The following is a 23,985-nucleotide window of genomic DNA, read 5'->3' as shown; positions in this document are numbered from 1 at the left end:
AGATCCCAGGTTCGATTCCGGTCAAGGGCATGTACCTTGGTTGTGGGCACATCCCCAGTAGGAGGTGTTCAAGAGGCAGCTGATGGATGATTCTCTCTCATTGATGTTTCTAACTCTCTATCCCTCTCCCTTCCTCTCTGTAAAAAAAATCAATAAAATATATATTTTTAAAAAGACTCCAAAGAAGTTATTGAATACAAGAAAGGATCCATGTACAGTTACCAGGGAGGCAGCTCGTACAGTCTAGCCCAGGGGTGGGCAAACTTTTGGACTTGAGGGCCACAATGGGTTCTTAAACTGGACCGGAGGCCGGAACAAAAGCATGGATGGAGTGTTTGTGTGAACTAATATAAATTCAAAGTAAACATCATTACATAAAAGGGTACGGTCTTTTTTTTTTTTTAGTTTTATTCATTTCAAACGGACTGGATCCGGCCCGCGGGCCGTAGTTTGCCCACGGCTGGAACCTGTTACATCTTCATAGGGTTGCTCACCCGAGAGGAAAAAGGGGCTCACCTACTGACACCAGGAGATTTCACGCTCCCACCCCCTCTCCTGCTCTCCTAGGCTGTGGGGAAATTAAAAGTAGCCTCAGGAATAGGCTGGGGGCCTAAGGGGTTGTAAAGGAAGCAGTGGGCGTTCAACAAACTATCATGGGCAAGCGTGTGTGTGTGTGTGTGTGTGTTTATATTGGGAAGCGGGGACGGTTGCCAGAGCATTTATGGTTGTTTCCCTAGAAGTGACACAGATGGGCGTTTGCTGCTCTCTCCACACTCTAATCTGAATCCACGCAGTCTCAGGTGCGTTTTTGTCTCTACCAAGAAGGTGGTCTCCCTGGCTCAGGTGGGGCGGGGGGAGAGGGGCGAGTGGGAGGAGGGCGGCTGAACCAGTGCCATCAGCATCGCCTCCAGCAGTAAGAAGAGTCACTTTTACCCCATCCGGTACAACTGTATTATTGCCCTTCTCAAACTGAGCGCAAAGGGCGGCGAGTTCAGGGAAATCTTTGCCCCGCCTGAGTATGTTTTTGCTTTGGCTGTTGGGGTGCTGGCAGGTTGTCTAACTCCTTTCAAGCTGCTTCCATTGGGCCTCAAGGAAAGGCACCAGCCCTAGCCAGTTTGGACCAGTGGATAGAGCGTCGGCCTGCGGACTGAAGGGTCCCAGGCTCGATTCCAGTCAAGGGCACATGCCTGGGTTTCCGGCTCGATCCCCAGTGTGGGGCATGCAGGAGGCAGCCAATCCTTGATTCCCTCTCATCATTGATGTTTCTATCTCTTTCTCCCTTCCTCTCTGAAATTAATAAAAAATATATTTAAAAATACATATTTTTTTTAAAAAAGGAAAGGCACCTGCTGATGCTGATTTATATGTAACTTTCAGAATTATTCAGAAGTGGGTTGAAACAATTCCTTTATTCCAGAATTTTCCAATGTCTATTAATGAGAGGGGGTGAATTTTCATATTCAAGGCAGTTTGGAACATGCTGGGTTTAAAGAGTTGAATGTGTAAATTGCTCAGAGCCTTGAACATAATGATGGGGATTGTGAGTCTGTAATAGAGTACCCAGTATCTCCCACACGTGCCTCACCATAAAATCCACGTTTGTAAGACTTAATCAGGTAGGTCTTAGAAGTTATTAGTGGGTAAGCTCATAGACAGCGAATGCTCTCTGCAGACTTCAGCTCTGCCACTGACTATGGCCTTGAACCAGGTACGTAGCCTCTCTGGACTACAGTCTTCTCATCTGCAGAAGACTGCTGATGATCCTATCTAATAAAAGAGAAACATGGTAATTGGCATACGACCGATACCCTTTTCATTGGCTAATCAGCGAGATATGCAAATTAACTGTCAGCCAAGATGGCAGCCGGCAGCCAGGCAGCTTGAAACTAACATGAGGCTTGGTTGCCTCAGTGACGGAGGAAACCAACGTTCCCCGCCTGCCGCTGCCTCTGAGCGGGCAGTTTAAGAAACTCTGTAACAAATACGCCCAACTTCAGCCAGCAGATTCGCAACATTGTAAGCAAAGGCCAGAAACCTACTTTCAGCCGGAGGCCTAAGAGCTGGAGCCAAGCCTCAAGCTAAAGCTGGCCCAGAATTAAAAAAAAAAAAAAAAAAAAGGAAAAAAGGAGCGTTTGGGAGTTCAGTCACCCCCAGCCTGAAAACAGCCCTCAGCCCCTCACCCAGACTGGCCAGGCACCCCAGTGGGGACCCCCACCCTGATCCAGGACACCCTTCAGGGCAAACCAGCCGGCCCCACCCGTGCACCAGGCCTCAATCCTATATAGTAAAAGGGTAATATGCCTCCCGGCACCGGGATCAGCGTGACAGGGGGCAGCGCCCAAACCCCCTGATCGCCCTGCCGCTCTGTATGTGACAGGGGGCGGGGCCACAACCTCCCTATCCACCCTGCTCTGTGCCTGATAGAGGGGAGCTCCCCACCCCCCACGGGCCCTGCTCTGTGTGTGACAGGGTGCGGCGCCCTAACCCCCCCGCCCCCGGCCCTGCTCTGTGTGTGATGGGGTAGAGCCATAACCTCCCCATCAGCCCTGCCCTGAGTGTGAGAGTGGCGGCGCCCCAACCCCCTGATCCGCCCTGCTCTGTGGGTGATAGAGGGCAGCACCCCAACCCCCTGATGGGCCCTGCTCTGTGCGTGACAGGGGGTTGCTCCACAACCTCCCCATCGACCCTGCCTTGAGTGTGACAGGGGGCGGTGCCCCAATCCCCCAATCGGCCCTACCCTGAGCGTGACTGAGGGTGGCATCGCAACCTCCTGATCCTCCCTGCTCTGTGCATGACATGGGGCGGTGCCCCAACTCCCCAAATGGCCCTGCTCTGAGCCCGACCAGGGGCTGCACCTAGGGATTGGGCCTGCCCTCTGCCACCCGGGAGCAGGCCTAAGCCAGCAGGTCGTTATCTCCCGAGGGGTCCCAGACTGCTAGAGGGCACAGGCCAGGCTGAGGGACCCCCCCTCCCCCCCCCGAGTGCACAAATTTTTGTGCACCGGGCCTCTAGTAATAATAATAATATGTCCTTCGGGGTTGCTGTGAGGATTAAATGCCCACATACATCTATCTCTGTATCTTACTAATATGTTAGCTATTGTTATTACATCTATTCAGCCGTCAGTCTACTAATAATATAGGCCCCCTATACAGGTAAAGTGTCAATTTCAGAAGTTAGAGACAGTCCCTCCCAGAATAAAAGGAACGCCTACCGAGGGAATAATATAGAGGCATTGAGTTTGAGGGGACACACAACAGAGTTTCCAGTGTAAATCACCCGTCTAGTCAGTACGGCCACAGTCGTGCCAAAATGCAAATGTTGGCTTGCAGCAACGACAGGTGAAATAAAAGAGAGGGGAAAGCAAACCGTGGCAAGAGCGCTCCTTGTGTTGGTCTCATTGGGGCTGCGTCGAAAGGTTAGCCATAGGCCATGTTCAGCTTCCGGGATGTGAGTGTCCCGGAGACGAATGGCTGAGGCAGCAATTTAAAGAGAGAGCCCTTCATTCCAACAGTGAAATGAACTAATATTCATTCTCTAGGTTTAAAAAAAAGATGGCGGTCTGTTCCCAGGAGTTCCCAGTCCCGTGGAGGGCTTGCTAGACTGTAACAAACTCTAATAATTGTGCTTTAGACTACGGGCATTAGAATAGTATTAGGTATGAACCAGGAGGTCATGGTGCAATTCCTGGTCAGGACACAGGCCTGGGTTGCGGCCTGGATCCCCAGGAGGGGGCGTGCAGGAGGCAGCCGATCCATGTTTCTCTCTCATCATTGATGCTTCTATCTCTCTCTCCCTCTCCCTTCCTCTCTGACATCAATAAAAACGTATTTTAAAAAATAAACTAGTATCAGGGAACAGCAGAAACTGACTCCACTAAAAAAAAAAAAAGGAAGCAGGAGGTGACTCTTAGATGGAAAGGCCTGTCTCAGGAGCTGGCCTGGCCCAGAGGAAAGTAAGGCTCCTGCGTGTGTGTGTGTGTGTGTGTGTGTCTGTGTGTGTGTGTCTGTGTGTGTGTGCGTGTGTGTGCACACTACAGGAGGGAAGCCTTCCACGCTGGAGCAAGTGATTCCGTTCGGGAGGCTGTGAGGGAGCCCCACTCGCTCAGAACTGGGAGGTTTGCTAGCGCGTCCCTCAGCCGCCCCGTCCAAAGTGACTCTATCAAGTAAATACTGTAAATCCTGGTTGTCAGGGCGCACACTCCCCCTTCCTCCCTCTCCCCTCCCCTCCCTTCCCTGCGCGCACACACCCACCCCTCCGCCGCTCAGGGCGAGCTCGAGCTCGGGGCTGAGCGAGGAGAGGACTTCTGACTGTAATCCTAGCACGTCACTTTGTTGAAGGCAAACACGTGGTGCAGAGGGAACTTATAAATCTCTCCTCCCAGGCAAGACCGTGATGTTATCTGCTGGCAGCAGACCGTTCGCTTGGAGAGGAGCTGCAGAAGCTGAGAGAGAGAGAGAGAGAGAGAGAGAGAGAGAGAGAGAGAGAGAGAGAGAGAGAGAGAGAGAGAGAGAGAGAGAGAGAGAGAAAGGGAGCAAGTGGAGGAGGAAAGGGATGGAGAGCCTAGTATAACGGTCTAGGCAGCCGTTCGGGATCGGGCAGGAGGGGCTGCCTGGATGCAGAGCGGAGAAAGGAGGAGGGTGGACTCCAGGGTGCCCAGTGCCCCCCTCCCCTAAGCGAGCAAGTCCGAGTGGCAGAGACCCCGGGAGCGCGGGGCAGGGTGGGCGTCCCAGGGCAGCCCCGCGCGAGCCCCGGAGGAATAAAGCCGCCCCGCCGGCCGGCCCAGGGGCTGGAAGCCACGGCGGCGGCCGCCGGCCGGTCGCCTGCTGCCTGGTTGGCGTTTGGAGCGAGCGCGGAAGGAGGAGCAGGAGAAGGAGGGCGCTGGAGGCTGGGCGCGCCTGCCAGCGGCGGCGGCGGCGGCGGCGGCAACGTGGAGTAACCGGGCGGGTCGGCGCGCTCCGGCCGGGGTGGGGGCCCCCGCGCGCGGCTCGGGGAGCAGGGTCCTCGCCGCTTCGGCAGCCGCTGCGGCCGCCGCGGGATCCGAGCGCGTCCCGAGCTCCCGGCGCAGCGCGGCCGCCTCCCCGCGGCGCGCCCGGCTCCGGGCTCCAGGCTCGGCCCCCGCGCGCGCACACGCGCACACACAGACACTCACACGCACACACACTCACACGCACACGCACACACGTGTGCGCTCCTCCGCTCCGAGCTGCCTGCTCCTGCTCCCGGCGCCGCGGCGGACCCCGGGGCCGAGCCGCCTCCTGCGTTAAACGTATAAACCCGCTGCGCTCCCGGCGCCCCGCCCGCCCGCAGCTGCCAGCGGGGACCTTTTCATCTCTTCCCTCTTGGCCGCGGGAGCCGAGTTCAGATCTGCCACTCGGCGCCCGAAACTGACACACTGAACTCCGTGTCCTCCTCCTGCACCCACTGCCGCCTCCTAGCCACTCGCCTCTCTTCCCCCCCAGCTCGTCGCTGCAAGGAAACTTTTTCTAACTCCCCCCCCCACCACGTGAGGGTTCCCTTTGCCCATCGCATAGGACCGTTTCCACTTAGGGAACGACTGGCTTTTTCTTCTGAAAAGAATTCTCCAGCAAGATACCTTTTTTTTATTTCCTCTCTCTCTCTCTCACTATTCGACAGTGACTCGATTGTCTGCAAAAGTTTCGCATTAAAAAAAAAATCGACCTGACCTGTATTTTCAGATTTCTTTTCAATTTCTTTTTCCTCTATTTTTATTTTATTTTTATTTGGGGTACCATTTTTAAAAAAAAATTTTTAAGGAAAAAAAAGAAACTTTTTCCACCTTTTTTTTTTAAAAAAAAAAAAATGCACTACTGCGTGGTGCGCGCGTTCCTGCTGCTGCACTGGGTGCCGGCCGCGCTCAGCCTGTCGACGTGCAGCACCCTCGACATGGACCAGTTCATGCGCAAGAGGATCGAGGCGATCCGCGGGCAGATCCTCAGCAAGCTGAAGCTCACCAGCCCCCCGGAAGACTACCCCGAGCCCGAGGACGTGCCCCCGGAGGTCATTTCCATCTACAACAGCACCCGGGACTTGCTGCAGGAGAAGGCCAGCCGCCGGGCGGCCGCCTGCGAGCGCGAGCGCAGCGACGAGGAGTATTACGCCAAGGAGGTCTACAAGATCGACATGCCGCCCTTCTTCCCCTCGGAAAGTGAGTGCCGTCTTGTTTGCTTCTGGGGGTTTTTGTTTGTGTTCGTGTCCATCCTCCGAGGCTCCCCAAGCGGGGCCACCACGCCAAGGGATCGCCCTGGCCTGTCCGCCTTTCGGTCCCCAGCCCCTAGCCCCACGCACGCCCCTTCCACTCCTGGGCGTGAGAAGCTGAGGCTGGAAAACGTTGCCTTTCCACTGTATTTCCTCCATTCCTCCCCCCCTTAATTCCCCCCCTCCCCAGCACCCCTCTCCTGTCTAAGGCGTTCTTTTTTTCTCGCCCCTGAGGTTCTTGGCTGGGCCACCAGCTAGGAGCCAGCGTCCCCCCCCTGTCCCCCGAGAGGCGCTCCCTGGGGCCGAGGGCAGCAGGGGAATCCTGGTGGGTTTCTTTCCTTCCCCCCGACGGGCGTGGAGCCGGCCCAGCGGGTGCAGGAAGGGTTAAAAAATAGTGGCCCCGGCAGGGAAGGCGCCCCTCGCCCCGCCGACCTCTCCAAGGGGCTCCCCCAAGCTTCCCCCATTGTCTCCAGCTCCCATCGCCAGGACACACCCGATATGGTGAAACCTTTCCAAAACACCTACCTCCTAACCCCCGGGTTCTGGAGGCTGTGGCCACGGCCAGGTGTTTACATTCCCAAAGGCCGCCTTGTGCCCAGCCCGCCCCCCTTCCCCCTCTTGGAAGTCACCTGGAGCGGTGGAGAGGGCGGCTTGGTGTCTGACGGTGCGGAAAGGGGGTGGACTTGCACGTTATTTTCCAGAATCTACGCAACCCTGCCTCCTGAAGCTCGCGGTGTAGCAAAACCGCCTTTCTTATGCGTTTCTCTGTCTCCCTCCGGAGCCCTGAGCTCCTGCGGGGACTCCTGAGCGCCTCCGAGAGAGCAGAAGGCAGCTCATTTGTTTCTTGTAAACCTGCTTCTCGGAGGGCAGCGTCCCCAAAGCCAGCCGGCATACAGTAGCGATGGGAGCTGAGTGATTTATTGGGGAGTTCCTTGGGGTGGGGGGAGTGGGGGAGAGAGAAGGGCAGTCTGCTTAGAATTAGTTCCAATCCTTAAAAAAGAAAAGAAAAAAAAAGAAGCATCCGTGATACCTGAGAGGGTTAAATACCAGGAAGAAGAAGAAAAAGAAAAAAGAAAGAAAGAAAAAAAGCTTCGATATTTGCGTAGTCCAAACCCCAAGTTGTAAGCTTTTCATTGGCGGCCCATTTCTCTCCACCCCTTTCCATGCCCTATATACTGGCCCGCTGCCTTCACGGAATCTCTGTGTCTTTCCTAAAGAGATAATATGGCCCTCTCGATCCGTTTGATCCCAGAGGTTCTAGTTATAGGGCGGAGCTTTTCTTTTAATATTTTTTGTTGTTGTTGTTGTTTGACAAGTCGCAGCTCTGTGACTTGCCCTGTCTCCTACTGGATGGTCTCAAAATATGAGCCGGTGGAGCTAACCCAGGTCTTCCAAGCGGCCCCTCTTTTGCTGCATCTTCTCCTGCAGGGGATCCTGGCAGGCAGGACGGTTTTATTGTTGTGATGATGGTAATAAATGCACTCCACCCTGGTTATTCCCTGCGGGAAGGAAAGCTCTGGGTCTGGGGTGGAGCCAAGGAGATATTAGGCAAGAAGGTTCATTGTCATTAACCCGAAGCCATTGAGATGAACCGGGAGCGAGTCAGTTTGCTTTCCCCTGCACGTGCGTGGCTTCCACGGCTGTTTGGGCAGTCGGGCCAGTGTGTTATGGAGACCCTGCACTCGGCATCCCAGTAGCGTGTTTACCTGCAAAATCTCGCATGCATTGCCGGCGCTTTTCACAGAGGAGGGCTGAATCCAGCAGGAGAGAGGTGTGGAGAGAGCAGGTCGCCCAGGAGGGCCTTCATTCCCTGTTCTTTCCAGCGTCTCTCAGTCCCAAGGGCTGAGTGATCTGACCTGGGGTCATGGCCATCACCAAAGTGGAGACATTCTCACAGGGTCAGGATTCCAGATAGGGCCGCTGAGAGCAGCAAGTGGAAACTCTTCCCCGTCCCACGTGGAGCCACCAAAGATAGGAAAGCCTCTCCGAAGTCCAGTGTTTTTCAAAATGTACTGTGGGCGTTTCATACCGAAATACAGGCTTCTTAAAGCAAAACGCAGGCTTTGTAAAGCCTGTCCTGTGAACGTAGGTTGAGGGGCCGAGAACCATAGCAGACTGCATCCTACTGGGGAAGGACTGTGGACCATTTCACAGAAAGTAGGTTAACTGATTTTCCAGCACTTTCGAGTTATACTGGAATATAGTACACCCTTCCAAAAAAAAAAAAAAAAAGTTGGGGGCGGGGGTGGGGGAGAAAAGAGAAAAGCACTCCACCATATTTTTAAACAGCAAATTGAAAGCACAGCCTTGGCTTCCGTACCAACGTTCCCCCTTTAGGACTTGCTGGCTGCCGGAGGGAGTGTGCCTGTCGCGGCTTGCAGTGACTTCCTGAGGGTCATGAGCCCCCCAGAGCCCAAGGCATGGGAAAGATCACTGGTTCATTTTTTTTTTTACCCCCAACTTATTAGCGTTCAGGGAGTGACTCCGGCTCAAGTATTACAAATATGCTCTAATTATACTCAGCGAGCCATATATCATTTCAGATCGCTGATCGCCCTTCGCGGCACATTTTATACGGTTCAGACTCAATATTTTTAGCAACGTGGACATTTCAAAGTAAAAATATAAGAGATATTGTATATGCCTCCAGGCATATTTTGTCTTAAATATTATCCTTGGCCCCGCGCGCTATATAAATACAGTAAATATGAATAGAACTGGCCAGTTGCCAACTTTCTCGGATGAATTTTAGTCAAGAAAGGTATTTAGGGGATATAAATAATACTGTGTCAACAGTCAAAGAAGGGGTCTGATTCGTTTTGAATTTATTCATATTGATCTTCTCACATGCTGTTAGTTTAAGGCTCAAAGTGGAGTGAGGCTTAGGTTTGCCCATCGTTTTACCCAGTGGGAATTGGTGGATTTCTGGGTCCTTTTGACAATCCATTTGAAGTTCAAGGCACAGCTATTCAAAAGACACTGCTCACGGCTTTAGAGATTTAGTGAGAGTAACCTCCTTAACCGAGAGGTGTCCAAGGATGGACAGTGTAAAATCTGTAGAGACTGGGATAATCCTAAGAAGGAAGAGATAAAACCGTTTCATTTTCTCTCTTTCCTCTCCCTCTTTCATTCTAACTAATCAGGCACTTGGGATTCTAACTGTGGTGATTACACACACACACACACACACACACACACACACTCACACACACTCACCGCCCCCACCCAGGATACATCTGACATGTTCGATTGTCCTGACTGGGAGTGGAGGGGTGCTGTGGGCATTTAGTGGGGAAGGCTGGGGATTTAGCTAAACATCCTAGAACACCCACAGCTGAGCCCCTCCCATGTATCAAAGAATTATCCAGCCCAAGAGTCAGGCATGCCAGTGTGGAGGAGCCCTGATTCCCCTGATAGTTACTTGGGGTTCCTGAATTCTGCTAGTAGTCCCATGCTAAAAGTAATCACCTAAAAAAGAAAATATCTTTATAATCAAAAGGACAGTAAAATGAGAGCACTGAATAGAAAGATAATCAGAAAGTTACCTTAATTAAATAGGAGCATGAAAGTGGACCATTTGGTATAGTCCATGCTTTATTATGAGGGTAATAAACACCGAAATTAGACATCTGAACTTCCCATTCATTGAGCCTGAGGCCTGGCGCGGCCCCACCCCTCAGTAACTTCGGTCAGCCAGTGCTATCAGTCAGGACAAAGAAGTGAGAAATTATCTTGGATTTCCCTTGCAGGGAAAATAAACAATGCATGTTAATGAAGAGTGGATTCTCCAGGCCGGGCAAGGAAGAAAATAAATAATCGTGTCGGTTTATTCAATCCTATTGAATGAGATAAACTAAAATATACAGCCCGAAACATCGCAGCGAGGTTTCTTCGGTCATTGTTTTCACATGAATGTTAAACATTTGATGCCAAACAATGTCCTTTTCTATTTCTCCTGTCATTTTCCAAGGGGAGTCGTGGGGCGTCGCAGGAATAACCCCCAAAGCGCTGTGTTCTGGGGGGGGGGGGAGGGGGAGGGAGCCTTAAGGTTCTTCTATTCAGGGACAGGGCTCTCTGTGCACAAGTTGCTGGACTACGGGCCAGTTGCCCAGGGAAGGAAAATATTAGCAGTTGCTGGAACATAGTAGTATTTTTGCTTGATGTTCAGGGATTTTATTTTTTAAGATTCTCTGTGTGTGGATGTGCAAGAGACACAGAGAGAGAGAAAGAGAGAGAGGGAAGGAGAGAGCGAGAGAAAAAGAGATCAAAGACAGACTTGAACCTTTTGACTTCCACAATGGCTGAGTTATTAATAAACAACAGACCCACTTTAATTCCTTCGTTGTCATTGCATCATCGCTTGTACTAACTCTAGTGCCTAATTGTGGTTACATTTAACTCAGGCCGCATACTCTGTCAGGATTTCCTCTCTGTTTTTTCCTTTGACTTTTCAAGGACTAGGAAAAACCCTCAAAGAAATATACTGTTTATAACTGAAACTGTTGGGCAAGTCTTTGCTGCCAGGTGAGGCCAGCCTCCTCATCACCAGGGAGGCTGGGCTTTGGAGCTGGAGGGGCCAGCAGGGGACCCCTTGACCTCCCAGAGGGACGCCCAGCCCCATGTCTCCACAGCGACCTCTGGGGGCGACTTCCAGAGCTGCACCTTTCGAAGGATGGCTTCTGCCTGGTGCAAAAGCGCTGATGTAGCCTGATTGCAGCATCTTCCCTCTAAGATACCGAGGAGTGACAGGTCCACTTTCCTAGAGGAAAGGGAGATGGGGAAACAGGGCTAGTGACTCACTGTCGATCCACCATCAGATCTGGGTTAGAACCGAGGAGGTCGCCAACTCCCAGGCCTTCGCCCAGAGATGACAACAGGCTTCAGGCTGCATTTTTAATTAATTATTTATTTAAAAAAAAAATTTTTTTTTAAAAATATATACTTTATAGATTTTTTACAGGGAGGAAGGGAGAGGGATAGAGAGTTAGAAACTTCCGTGAGAGAGAAACATTGATCAGCTGCCTCCTTGAACACCCCCTACTGGGGATGTGCCCACAACCAAGGGACATGCCCTTGACCGGAATCGAACCTGGGGCCTTTCAGTCCGCAGGCCGACGACGCTTTATCCATTGAGCCACACTGGCTAGGGCCCGGCTGCATTCTTAGAAGGTTCGTGGAGGAACCTGGCCCTGGGAGAGATGTGCAGGCCAACCGCGGAGGTGGGACTCTGGTCAGCACCCCCCGCCCCCCTCCTGCCCACCCCCGCACCCCCTTGTAGGTTTAGTCGGAGGTGAACCTCAAGCCAAGGCGCTGCATGGAAGAGGCTGGGAACGGCCCTGCATCTGTCTTGATGGAGCATTTCCGGTGCTGAGGGATGCTGGAGGGGACGTGGACTCGCCAGATGTGCTCGCTCCCCATAGGCAGCCCTTCAGCCGGAGGGAGGGTGGGTTCCGGAGGGAGGGTGGGTTCCGTCCCTCCGATTCAGAGCAGCTTGACGAAATGTGCCTCCGGCCAGAGATAAACAAATGTTTCCATTGTCATTTTGAAGCCATATGTGTTTCTTTTCCAATATTCTTTAAACCCGGATCTTTTTTTTTTTTTTTAAACCTAGGCATCCCATGTTCTCCGGGCCTTTTCAGTGGAATCACAGACGAGGGATTCTTTGATGGGTTTGTTTAGGCTGCAAAGCGCGCTCCTGTCTGTGTTTGGAAGAAATCTGACAAGTTCTGATCAGGCCACAACCACAAATGGGGTGTTGTTTGTTGTTTGTTGTTGTTGCCTTTGGATTCGTTTCTCTTCTGACCTCTCTCGTCCGTCAGGAAGTGGGTGGTGAACTGGACGGCGGTGGGACCACCACCTTGCTTCCTGGGCCGGCTTGGTGGCCCCGCTGTGGTGTGAAACACCCCCTTGGCCCCTACCCCACCCTCCCTGAATGCTTCTTGGTTTTCCCGCCTCTGGAGTATCTGTATCGATGGCGGTCAGCTTCCCTGGGCCAGGCTCAGTTTTTTCACCTGCGACGATGACGGAGAGGCTGGCCTTCTAGGGCTGCAAGAGGTTGAGGGGGACAGGGGCAGAGGGCACCTGGCTCTGTTGCTGGCTTTGTGGGCCTACGTTGCACGGCAGCCATAACTCATGGCATCTCAAACGCCATGGATTTTACGGGGCACCATTATTGTATGGGCCCCTAGGAAGGAAACATCACTGACAGTTCACCCTAACGTGCCGTTGCCTGTGAGCTAGGAAAAGAGAGATTTTAGACACACTAAAATGTGATTAAACATGGATGTTCTAGAAGCCACTCCCACTAGCCTGGGATGTCTTGGGACCTGCATCTATTCTTTTCCTGGTAGGTTCCACTCAGTGGGTCTATTTCCTTTGCACACTCGGGTTGTTTCTTAGGTGACCTTTGCCACCTAAAGGGCTGGAAATAGGGACTGGCAGGGCTAGCTAGACATCTAAGAAGCCCTTGAGAAGGAAGCCTTCTTAGGCAAGACCGCAAACGTCTTAGAAAACATGAAGACGCTGCACTGCGTTGGTGAAGAGTTGAGTTGTTTTCTTTCTTTTTTAAAAAATATATATTTTATTGATTTTTTACAGAGAGGAATGGAAAGGAATAGAGAGTTAGGAACATCGATGAGAGAGAAACATCGATCAGCTGCCTCCTGCACACCCCCTACTGGGGATGTGCCCGCAACCTAGGTACATGCCCTTGACCGGAATCGAACCTGGGACCCTTGAGTCTGCAGGCCGATGCTCTATCCACTGAGCCAAACCGGTTAGGGCAGGAGTTGAGTTTCTTGGACTCGCCATGTTAGAAAGACAAAGAAAACTGCTGTGACTTAGACGTTGGCTCTGTCCCTGGTCTTCCCCCATCGGACCCATCCCACGCTGACAGATGCCACATCGGGCCTGACAAGCCGGCTCCCACATAACTAACTGGTCACCCATCACTTCAGGCTGTCGCTGTCGCAAGCATCTATATTTGTCACCTCATCTTGGGGACAAGAATGCAAAGTTTGTTATCGAGAAAGACAGTATTCGTTAATGCATTCTAAGAGCACAATTTACAGTTGGCAAAACATAAATAGGACTTTTTTTTTTTCCCCTGAGAAATGTAACTTAATTTTTCAGTGTGGGATTCATTTCAGCATCGTTAACTCAATGCTTCTCAGACGAAACCCATTAGGGATCAATCATTCTCTCTCTACCACAGGGAACGGCAATAACTTTGTCATTCTTTCCACTTTGGGTTTTATTAGTATCCGGTCATTGATTTCCCTGTCCACTGACTTAACCTCAGCTTCCCATCTGCTTTGACATCTACATGACAATACCGTGGAAGTTGTATTTCTTTGTCAGTAACTCTTAGAATTCAGTTGCAGGCTGAGAAAAGCCAAGGGGGGGGCGGGGAGGGGAAAAAAGGTGAATGGTTTATTCTGAGTCTACTTTAAAAGGAGGAAAGAGCCCTAACTGGTTTGGCTCAGTGGATAGAGCGTCAGCCTGCGGACTCAAGGGTCCCGGGTTAGATTCCGGTCAAGGGCATGTACCTTGGTTGCGAGCACATCCCCAGTGGGGGGTGTGCAGGAGGCAGCTGATCGATGTTTCTCTCTCATCGATGTTTCTGACTCTCTATCTCTCTCCCTTCCTCTCTGTAAAAAATCAATAAAATATATATATAAAAATAAAAATAATAAAAGGAGGAAAGAGCATCACAGTCAGGACAGGACATTTCTCTGCAGACGATGGAGGCTTTGGTAATGGGACAGGCCCTGGAGCTCTGTCCCCACAGGCAGGCGCACAGCGTGGCATCTGGGCGTTGGAAATTGAGGAGAGGGAAGCGGAGAATGGAACATTCCAGAACGCGGACTTGGGCAGTACGTGGGCAGAAACAGAGCCGCGTTCCGGCCGTCACCTCGGGCTCGGAAACCTCACTGTCACCCTTAGACATGTCTGTTAAAAGTCATGTTGATGTGAAGACTCCCTCAACCATTCATTTGTCCCTCCTCACGGGATCAAGCCTTGGGTTGTTGAGGGTGTGCATGGAAGTCATTGGCCAGCTCCGTGAAGCCAGTCCCGAATGGCCACCATGTCACCTCCTCAGGGCTGGTGAGAATGAGGTGATTGGGGCCAGTTTGTCTTGGAGAGAGATACATGTCAGAAGATCCCCCTGTCAGCAAACATCACCATCAATAACCAAGCTGTGTGGCTAGAACTGCACCTAACTTCATGAGTTCCCCAGTCCTCAGATGCTAGAAGGTGGACTTGAGCCACGCTGACCCCCAGGCCTGGCGCATTTGGCATCAGCGGTGTGCCCTCCCTCCGTACCATTGGCTGGGCTGTCTCTAAGTGGAGTACAAATTCATTGTGGTGCAGCGTGGAGAGGAAATGGTAGGGCCCACTCACGGAATGGCTGTCGCCAGAGAGAGGTGTGTGTGGAGGGTTTGCGGCAGGAATTGAATTTGAAATGGAGTTTGGGAGCACTTTAAAAAATGTATGTGTTGGTTTGAGAGAGAGAGAAACAGCGATTTGTCATTCCACTTATTGACCCATTCATTGGTGGGCTCTTGCATGTGTGTCCTGACTGGGGATCAAACCCACAACGTTGGCACATCGGGACGACGCTCTAACCAATGAGCTACCCAGCCGGGGCCTGGGAGCATTTTTCATGACATTTCATTCTTCTTAAGGGACCATTTGAGCAAGAATGGATTTACCTCTTTCTTACAGACATTTCTTACAGAAATTTCAACCGTTGTACTGTTAATATTTGGCTCTGTTGACTCATGAGTTTGCCGACCACTTCCCTGGGTGATCTGGGACCACTTCAGGGATTCTTTTTTTTAAAAAATATATTTTATTGATTTTTTTACAGAGAGGAAGGGAGAGGGATAGAGAGTTAGAAACATCGATCAGCTGCCTCCTGCACACCCCCTACTGGGAATGTGCCCGCAACCAAGGGTACATGCCCTTGACCGGAATCGAACCTGGGACCCTTCAGTCTGCAGTCCCACGCTCTATCCATTGAGCCAAACTGGTTAGGGCTACTCCAGGCATTCTGATCCCATGAAGAGAATGGTCCCGCAACCCCCGCTGGCCTGAAGAAGGTGCCATTTCCCAGGGAAAGGAGTGAAGTGGCCCCAGAAACGCATAGGGCCAGAGTGGGGCGAGAGAGCACACGCTGCATCTTACTCTGCCTCTCTGAGCTTTCTGGGGAAGGTCACTTTCCGCATCTCTTTCCGGGGGTCAGGCAGGCAACAGAAGGCTTTGTTTGACTTGCTGATCTTGTGACAAAGCCTTGGTGCCCAGTGGAGCTTCCTGTCTTTGCAGACTGGTTATCTGGGGGGGGATTTTCTCCCTCAGGAGACTCCGGGGAAGGCTCTAAAAATAGACAGCATGGTTGCTTATTGGGGAGAACGTGTGCACAGAGGTCAGCTGGCAAGGGCGTCCGAGACAATGTGATTGCAGGCGCTACAGAGGCCTGGGCGTGGACTCTTCTCTGCCATGCGGGTCATCCAGGGTCCCAGGTCCCCGCTAGAGAGGGCTCCACTGGGAGGTGGAACCCGTGCAAGTGTGCCAACAGGTCGCCGGGGATCTTGTGAGTTTGCTGGATGCTGGCGAGGGTAAGCTCCAGGGCAGGGCAAAGTCTTTCCTACCAGTTTTCACGCCGAGATATAGGAGGCACAAATCTGGAAAACACACAAAACAAGGAATCCGTACGGCCGCTGTCTTTTGTCAAAAACAGTTCTCAGGTCAGGTCTGCTATGGGGCAGGTATTTCTAGGAGATGTGCCCCCGGTGAATGGAAGGGGTGTGGATTTCCAGGGTGTGCCTGGAGTGAGGACAGAAGTATATTCATGCCGGTCCTGGAAGGCACTCAGGGGCTCATCTAGCCACTAGGTTAGGTAACTCACGTATCACATCCCTTGACTACATTTTATTTTTCAGTCTCTTTTATATATATCCTAGAAGCCCGTTGCAGGGAGATTCCTGCAAGAATAGGGCTTCCTGCTTCTCTCCCTTCTCCACTGCCTCGCTCCCTCCCTTCCCCGCCACTTTGCTCCCTTCTGCAGCACTTGGCTTCCTTCTATGCTGTCTTCCATCTTCACTCTGCACCTGCCTATGCAAATTAGCCACCATCGTTGTTGGGTTAATTTGCATGCTTGCTCTGATTGGCTGGTGTGCATAGCAGAGGGACGGTCAATTTGCATGTTTCTCTTTTATTAGTGTAGATCATCTCAGCTCAATCTTCTAATAACCCTCAAGGGTCCCCTGGCGTCCACTTCATTTTACAGAAACAGGGGCCTGGCAAAATCAGGTGATGTGTCCCAAGGTTTATCGGATCTACCTCATCTCATGCAAAAATCCTGTATTTATACCGGACTCGACTACCCTTAGTAATGTTTTCTCTTCCATTTTTTGGTGTGGTTTTTTTTTTTTTTCTTTAAGAAGAATATGGTGGGCCATATACAAGAGCTAGTTGCTGCTACTTCAAAGGAAACAAAGTTCCAAATTTCAGGATGTAATAACCACCATGGCCCATGCCGGTGTGGCTCAGTGGTTGAGCATTCACCTATGAACCAGGAGGTCATGGTTCGATTCCCAGTCAAGGCACATGCCCAGGTTGCGGGCTCTGTCCCCAGTGGGGGGCGTGTAGGAGGCAGCTGATCCATGATTCTCTCTCATCATTGATGTTCCTATCTCTCTGTCCCTCTCCCTTCCTCTCTGAAATCAATAGAAATATATTTTTAAAAAAATAGCAACCATGGAAGATACGTTTTATCCCATCCAAGGAGCCCCGAATGTTTCAACTATAGCTGAGCAGCCCCAGACCAATATACGCGTGTACTTTGAACTCATTGGAGAAGGAGTTCTCACGTGTGGGTGAGAAATGATGACAGGTGGTTTTAAGAAACCCGAAATCTCGGCCAACCAAATGAAAAACAGGCTTTTATTCTTAATAGGTAGTCTGTCTTTCGTCAAAGGAGGTCAAGGCCTTCCCTAGCCGTCTTTAATAGCAGTCAAGGTATTTATTTTAACATTTAGGTATATAAATTGTACATTGTTATTTTAACACGGGGACGTGTTAGAGGGAACGCCGAATCCAGGAGTCTGCCTGCCGGGTAAGGGCTGCTGAAAAGCTGGGCCCAGAACCCAGAACCCCCTGTAAGTGTTCAGTGTCGCGTCCCCTGGCCCGGAGTAGCGGGGACCTTATATTTCCGGGGGGAAATGATAAGAACGTTCATTGAGTCCCTCTCCCGCGTTGAGTCTTTGTATAGCTCTGTGCAAGGCTTCTCGTCAGTCAAATAGCTAATGACTGTGCTTTTTAAAACTCCTAGCTGTCTGCCCAGTTGTTACCACACCCTCTGGCTCAGTGGGCAGCTTCTGCTCCAGGCAGTCCCAGGTGCTCTGTGGGTACCTTGGTGAGTACACTCGTCTGCTTTATACCTCCTTTCACGTAGTAATATCGGCTTTATCGCTAGTGTCTGTCTCCTGTGGGGGAAATGGCAGAGGCCACATGGAAGCCTGAGACGCAGCCTTGTCGCTGATCCCTCGCAAAGGTGCCCCTGAATGTTGCAGTTAGCCGTCTTCTAGGAGACACACCCATGAATCGCTTGGAAATCCTATGATGGCGAGGTTGCCCTAGATGATGGGATGGATTGTGGGGTGTATGAGATGTGTGTCCCAGGGGTCACAGAGTGATTCAAAATATTGACCCCCCCCTGGCCCCCATGGAGGGATGCTCTCGGGAGGGCTGACCCATATGACCAGAATGTCCAGGGTCCCCTTTAGTATGTGTGTGTATCTTATTTGTAGCTATGTCCTTATTCCTGGCACATAGTAGTTGCTCAATTAATGCAAAGGAGATTTCCCCCCCCCTCCCTTTCCTTTGAAGTTCTAGAGGGAGGCCTGTGGGAGAGTTATGCTGCTGCCCTTGTGTGTGACCTTCCTGTTGTCCTTTCTGGGTTGCATGAGAAATGGGTTGTCATGAGGCAAGACTGGGAGCATGCCACATGCTCACACGTAGCCCCGACCCTCAGAGCCAGTGCCACCTGTCGGGCTGGGGGTCACTGAAGCCAGAGGTCTCATTCCTTTCTGATTTGGAGCATGAATCAATTCAGCCGGCTTTTCCCGGGTGCCTACTTCATGCGGGGCAATGAGACCACAGCAAAGACGGGATTGAGATGTTGCTGACGCTGGAAAAACTCAGTGGCCCCAGGTGCCCTTGACCCATGCTTAGAAAGAGAGGAAGTGGACCAGTAATGCTGGCCTCGGTCCACGCTGCATGTTTGAGGCTCTGAGAAGGTTTGGATTATATGGATTCTAATTGTGGGCAAAGGTCCCAGATAGGGACAAAAGAAATGTGTTGATGACCAGCATAGAAGTCTGATTCCCTGGCGTAACCTGCTTTGCAATTTATCATGCCTACCTTTGCTTCTTAAGAATCAAGGAAGAGGGTGACTTATTCACAGTGGCCTAAGCTGGGATTTCCTAAAACAAAACAAAAACAAAAATCCTTAAAAACAAAACTGATTCTATCGAGATTATACATTTATTTTCCCCCCAAAACGCCTCAGAGTGGCTAGCTAGAAGCTGCCACGTGAAAAATAAAAAGTTCTCTTTGGTGAGACACGTTGTATTGTATAGTCCGTCTCTAAATGTGTTTTTATTTCACTGTCTTATTAACTAAGGAGTGAACTGTGTTATTCCCCCCCCACACACCCCCAGTAGCTTTCTGGAAAAGAAAAGGGGAGGGAAGGAGAGAAGAAAAACGTTCGTTAAACACCCCTTGGTCCTTAAGACACAGCCCCCTGGTCCTCCCCGTGTCGGTCGGTGGGTTGGGAAGGACCCGAGTAGCAATGCCATTTTTCTGGAAACCGGCTTAGAGAGGAAGACCCTGGTCCTCTCCTCGAGCTGGCTGGTGTCAGAGCCCAAATCCGAATCCAGGTCTGGCCCCTTGCTCTCCACCACTGCCCAGACCCCAAACTTTTCCTTGTTTTGGCCTTCCTGTCCTGTCCCCTCGGGAATCCTGCCCCTCAATGTAGTCGTGGTCTTACCTATGACTCTGCACCAATTTCCTTTTCCTCTCCTCCCCTAGGAAACAGGTGAGGCCTCCCAGGGCGGGGACAGGGAGCGAGGCGGAGGCTGCACCCAGAGTCCCCCCCCACACACCCCGCTTCCAGGCCGCTGGGAAAAGCCCGTAGACCCCTCTCGGCCCTTCCACTCGAGACTGCTGAGCGGTGGGGCCCTGCGCTTTATTTTATTTTCGTGTCTCTGTTCTTAGAAATAGTAATTGAGTAAAAATGTAAGTGAGCCGATGCCAGGCGGCAGGCGGCCAGGGTCAGGGTGAGTTTCTCCATGCTGCGTGTGGCCGGCCGTGCCAAGCAGCTCCAGGGCCATCGCTGTCACCTTGCGTGACCCTCCCCTCCGTTCCAAGGAGCCGCTGGGAGCGGCTGGAGGCAGCGCGGGGCCCGGGGCGCCTCGTGCTTTTCTCACTTGCTCCAGCCTGGGGGTGCTGATCACGGCTGTGCTGGCCCCAGTGATGATGGGACCGGGGGCCCCCAGGCTTCCTCAGCCTTCAACACAGGATGGGATTGTTGTTTTTTTAAATTTATTTTTATGGATTTCAGAGAGGAAGGCAGAGGGAGGGAGAGAGAGAAACATCAATGAGGAGAGAGAATCATGGATCGGCTGCCTCCTGCATGCCCCCTAGTTCATAGGTCAAGGCTCAACCACCACTAGCTGGGTGGATTCAATTGCTCTTGCTTCTCACAGGTTGTGTGGTTGCTATAGCTTGTTTCTCTTGTCAAAGTCATTATCCCCTCCCTCTGCGCCCCCCTCCCCCAACTATTGGTTAGGATGTTAGTCGGCCTGAGAGGTTTTCTAATAAAACATAAAAATCCAGGAGACAAGCAACAGTCTGTCCAGGAATGAATGGGTGAAGGGTCGTGAAAGCGATTTCAGGTTTGTTTGGGTGGTTTTTTTCTCCACGAGTTTACTGAGCGAGAGGCTTTAAGGAGCTGGGGGAAGATTTAAAGATGGTGTTTCTCAGAGTATCTCCCAAGCCCAGCCGGATGGCTCAGTTGGTTGACTGTGCACTGAAAAGGTTGCGGGTTCGATTCCCAGTCAGGGCACCTACCTGGGTTGTAGGTTCAACCCCCAAATGGGGCACAGATGGAAGGTAACTGATTGATGTCTCTCTTTCGTTCTCCCTGCATGTCCTCAGGTGAGGATTAAAAAATATCTATTTATATAAAAGCCTAAACGACGGTTACGACCAGCTGGTAGCTATGACAAGCACTGACCACCAGGGGGCAGACGCTCAATGCAGGAGCTGCCCCCTGGTGGTCAGTGCACTCCCACAGCCAACCTCCTGTGGTCCCTCCCTGTGGTTGGTCAACCTCCCTTGGCCCCTCCTCCTGGTTGGCCAACCACCCGTGTTCCCTCCCCCCTAGGCTGGGCGAGATGGCCCTGATTGCTGGCCAGGCCGAGGGACCTCACCTGTGCATGAATTTGTGCACCGGGCCTCTAGTAATAATATAAAAAGTGTCTCCTGAGGTGTCTTTGGAAGCAGATTCCCTGGCCTCTCCCAGACGTGCAGAGGGGGTGGGGCTGGGGTGGGCGGAGGCCAGCAATCTACATATTTGAGTGGCATTTCGGGTCATTCCTGTGTCACTGAGTTTGTTGCTGCTCTGATTGGGTGGGTCTGTTCACTGCAGTCCCAGCCCAGAGGATTCAGATCCCACGGGGCCTCTACCACCCGCTGGTCCTGCAAGTGCGGGGCCCTCAATCCACAGCCCAGCCACGTCTCTCCCCGGACTGTCCATTTCCCCAGATGCACACAGATGTGGAGGTAGACTTGCGAATCACACGCACCACACCTATTCACCCTGGAGGGGATGGTGGTGCGTGTGCAAGGAAGTCAGTTAGTCACACGGGGAGAGGGGTGGACGCCTAGTGTGGAAGCTGCACCCGGGAGTGAATTCTCCCACTCAAAGTCCTTCACCTGGGCAATGGGGGAGTGAGGAGATTTTCAAAACCAGTGTGTAATGTGTACGCAACGTCTATTTTATAATGTATAAACCGACGGCTAGAGTTTCACTCCCTGTCGACCTCTTCATGGCCCGAATCCTGTTCTGGGACATTCCATCGGGTGAGGCTCCAGCCAACAGTGGGATGCAAACTCTACTCTCTTGTCCAAACTCAGCGTCGAGCCACTGCAGCTTTCACTTTGGAGTTTTTCCTCCGCCAGAGGTTCAGGGCAGGTGAAAATCTGACCGGCTCCTCAGGAGAAGAGCTAGCGCTGAATGACTTGGTCTTTTCTCCTGTTTCCCTGATGCTATTGTGGAACCATCCAGAACAGCTGCTCTCTAACTGCTCTAGCGCGTTTCTGGCCATCAAATGATTAGAGAAATGCCCATGTCTGCAAGACAGGCCATGTTGCTAAGCAGCCCCCATATCTGTTGAAGTAGGAAAAGTATGACGGAGGGTGTGAATTCTGCTGCCCAACCAACAAGCCTTTTTTTTTTTAATATATATATATATTGTATTGATTTTTTACAGAGAGGAAGGGAGAGAGATAGAGAGTTAGAAACATCGATGAGAGAGAAACATCGATCAGCTGCCTCCTGCACATCTCCTACTGGGGATGTGCCCGCAACCCAGATACATGCCCTTGACCGGAATCGAACCTGGGACCTTTCAGTCCGCAGGCCGACGCTCTATCCACTGAGCCAAACCGCCAACCAACAAGCCTTCAATGAAAAGAGTCGACCTTGACTATGAGTAGAGAGTCTTAAGATCAATGTCAAAGATAGGCAGAGCTCGTGAGAAGACAGAGGTCAAGAGAAGACCTTCCTATGGCAGATGAGTTCATTGAAGAGTATTTGTGGCTGTGTGTCTGCCATGCCTTAGGCACCCATCTGGGCACTAGTGATACCATCAGTGAATGAAACAGCCCAGAACTTTGCCTTGAGGAGCTCCCCAGGCTAGAGGGGGAAGATGGACAATGCATTGAAAAGATAAGGGATGGTAGGATTGGAGAACTGTTATGGGGAGAACAGAAGAGCAGGGGTGGGGATGGGGAAGTGAATTGCAATTTCAAATAAGCTGGCCGAGCCCAGCTGGTGTGGCTCAATGGTTGAGCGTCAACCTATGAACCAGGAGGTCACGGCTCAATTCCCGGTCAAGGGCACGTGCCAATCTCCAGTAGGGGGCGTGCAGGAGGCAGCAGATCGGTGATTCTCTCTCATCATTGATGTTTCTCTCTCTCCTTTTCCCTTCCTCTCTCTGAAGTCAATAAAAATGTCCCTTTAAAAATAAATAAATAAGCTGGCGGGGGGAGGGGGCGGACAGGTCATCAAGAGGGTGGCATTTGAGCAGAGACTCGTAGGAGGTCAGAGAACAGTCCGGGGCTCTCTGGGGAAGAGCATTTCTGGCCGAGGGGACAGCTGGTCCCGTTGCTGACGTGCCCCAGCATTATCAGAAGTGTCCTGGGAGATGAGATTAGAGAAATCACGACGAACAGCTCGTGTAGGGCCTTGGAGGCCATTGGCAAGGCTGGGAAGTTTCCTCTGATGGAAGGGGTGGGAGAAGGGTGGCGTTAGCCCAGGGGTCCGGGAGGCGGCTAGGTGGGGCACAGCGCCCCAGGTGAGCAAGGCGGCGGCAGAGCCAGTGCCAGGCCTGTGGAATTGGCCGCAGTGGCTGTTGTGGAGCCACCCGAGCGTGGATGCTCTCTCACTACTGTCCTCCTCTTGGCTGCGTTCCCAGGGGAAGCTGGACTGTTAATGGCAAATAATTTGGGAGGCAGGCTGCAGGGGCTTCTGGGTGTAGAATATGTTTTGGGGGGATTGTTTTTCCGGAGTGAACGGAAAGCCACCCCCTTCCTTGCTGGCAGGAAGCTAGCTTGGCACCCTTCTGGGTATGAAAATAGCCTCCCGGGTCTCCCGTCTTGTGCCGACAAGTGTGGAAGGACAGCTGTTGGGTTTGGTTCTTGCTGTCACGCCTGGGCACAGCCATCGGCGACTCGGTGGCCAGGGACAGGTGGCGCTAGGCTGAGAGGTGGCCACGCGCCGGCCTGGGAGGATGACAGACCACGTTGCGTGTATGGAGTGGAGAGTCGGGCTTAGAAGGGTCTCTGGATTGTCCAGCTGGGCCCGAAACGAGGTCAGGAGCCAAGGAATTTGCAAAACTATGCCTCTTATCAGTCAAAAAGCATTTCTGTTGGACCGGAGTTTGCTTTCTAATTTTTAAGTTTTGAACATCAAGGCTTGACCCTGGGAAGCTGCTATCATTCCTTCATCAATCTGGACAGTGAGATCTGCCAGGAGATGGAGGGATAGAGCATCGACCCGTTTTGCAGGGGCCGGCAATTTAGCGAGGAGGTCGGGAGCCCAACCCAAACAGACACAACCGAGAAGCCAGCGCCGTGCGGTTGCTCGGAAGGAAGGCGTCTGAGAGGTCAGAAGAAGAATTGCTCACTTTGGTCTAGAGAGGTCAAGGGAGGCTTCTCGGGGGAGGTGACCTTTTTGAGAGTGTAGTTGGCAGTGGTCCGGCAGCAATGGGAAGCTGCTTACGTTCCTAGAGGAGGAAGTTTGCCCTTTCGTGTTGTTTTTCCCACTCTGTGAACTTTGCAGGACTACGCTCTTGATGAACCATGAAACGGCAGAAGCACTTAGCGTGGTCTTTGCAAAAAGACTGAGGTGTTGGGAGACCCTCTTGGAAATACTGAGGCTGGAGGACAGGGCCCCACTGTGCTAGCGAGCCTGGG

At 51.9% G+C, this 23,985-nt stretch overlaps 1 protein-coding gene across 3 annotated transcripts in view; it reads left to right on the top strand.

Moving 5' to 3' along the window:
• Positions 1-4,402: 4,402 nt before the first annotated feature.
• TGFB2 (transforming growth factor beta 2) overlaps positions 4,403-23,985 on the top strand; it is a 60,379-nt gene continuing 40,796 nt past the window's right edge. The window contains exons 1-2 of one of the 3 annotated variants that reach the window (XM_059677734.1): positions 4,403-6,169; positions 17,555-17,638. In XM_059677734.1, coding sequence (XP_059533717.1) covers positions 5,824-6,169; positions 17,555-17,638 — 430 coding nt within the window. In that variant the 5' untranslated portion in view covers positions 4,403-5,823. The remainder of the gene's footprint in view (positions 6,170-17,554; positions 17,639-23,985) is intronic. The other 2 variants (XM_059677732.1, XM_059677733.1) reach the window with 2 other exon arrangements.

This window comes from Myotis daubentonii, chromosome 20 (assembly GCF_963259705.1).
Source record: "Myotis daubentonii chromosome 20, mMyoDau2.1, whole genome shotgun sequence".
Classification (NCBI taxonomy): Eukaryota; Metazoa; Chordata; class Mammalia; order Chiroptera; family Vespertilionidae; genus Myotis; species Myotis daubentonii.
Note: the sequence above shows the minus strand (reverse complement) of the source record. Positions and strands in the feature narration are given on the sequence as shown.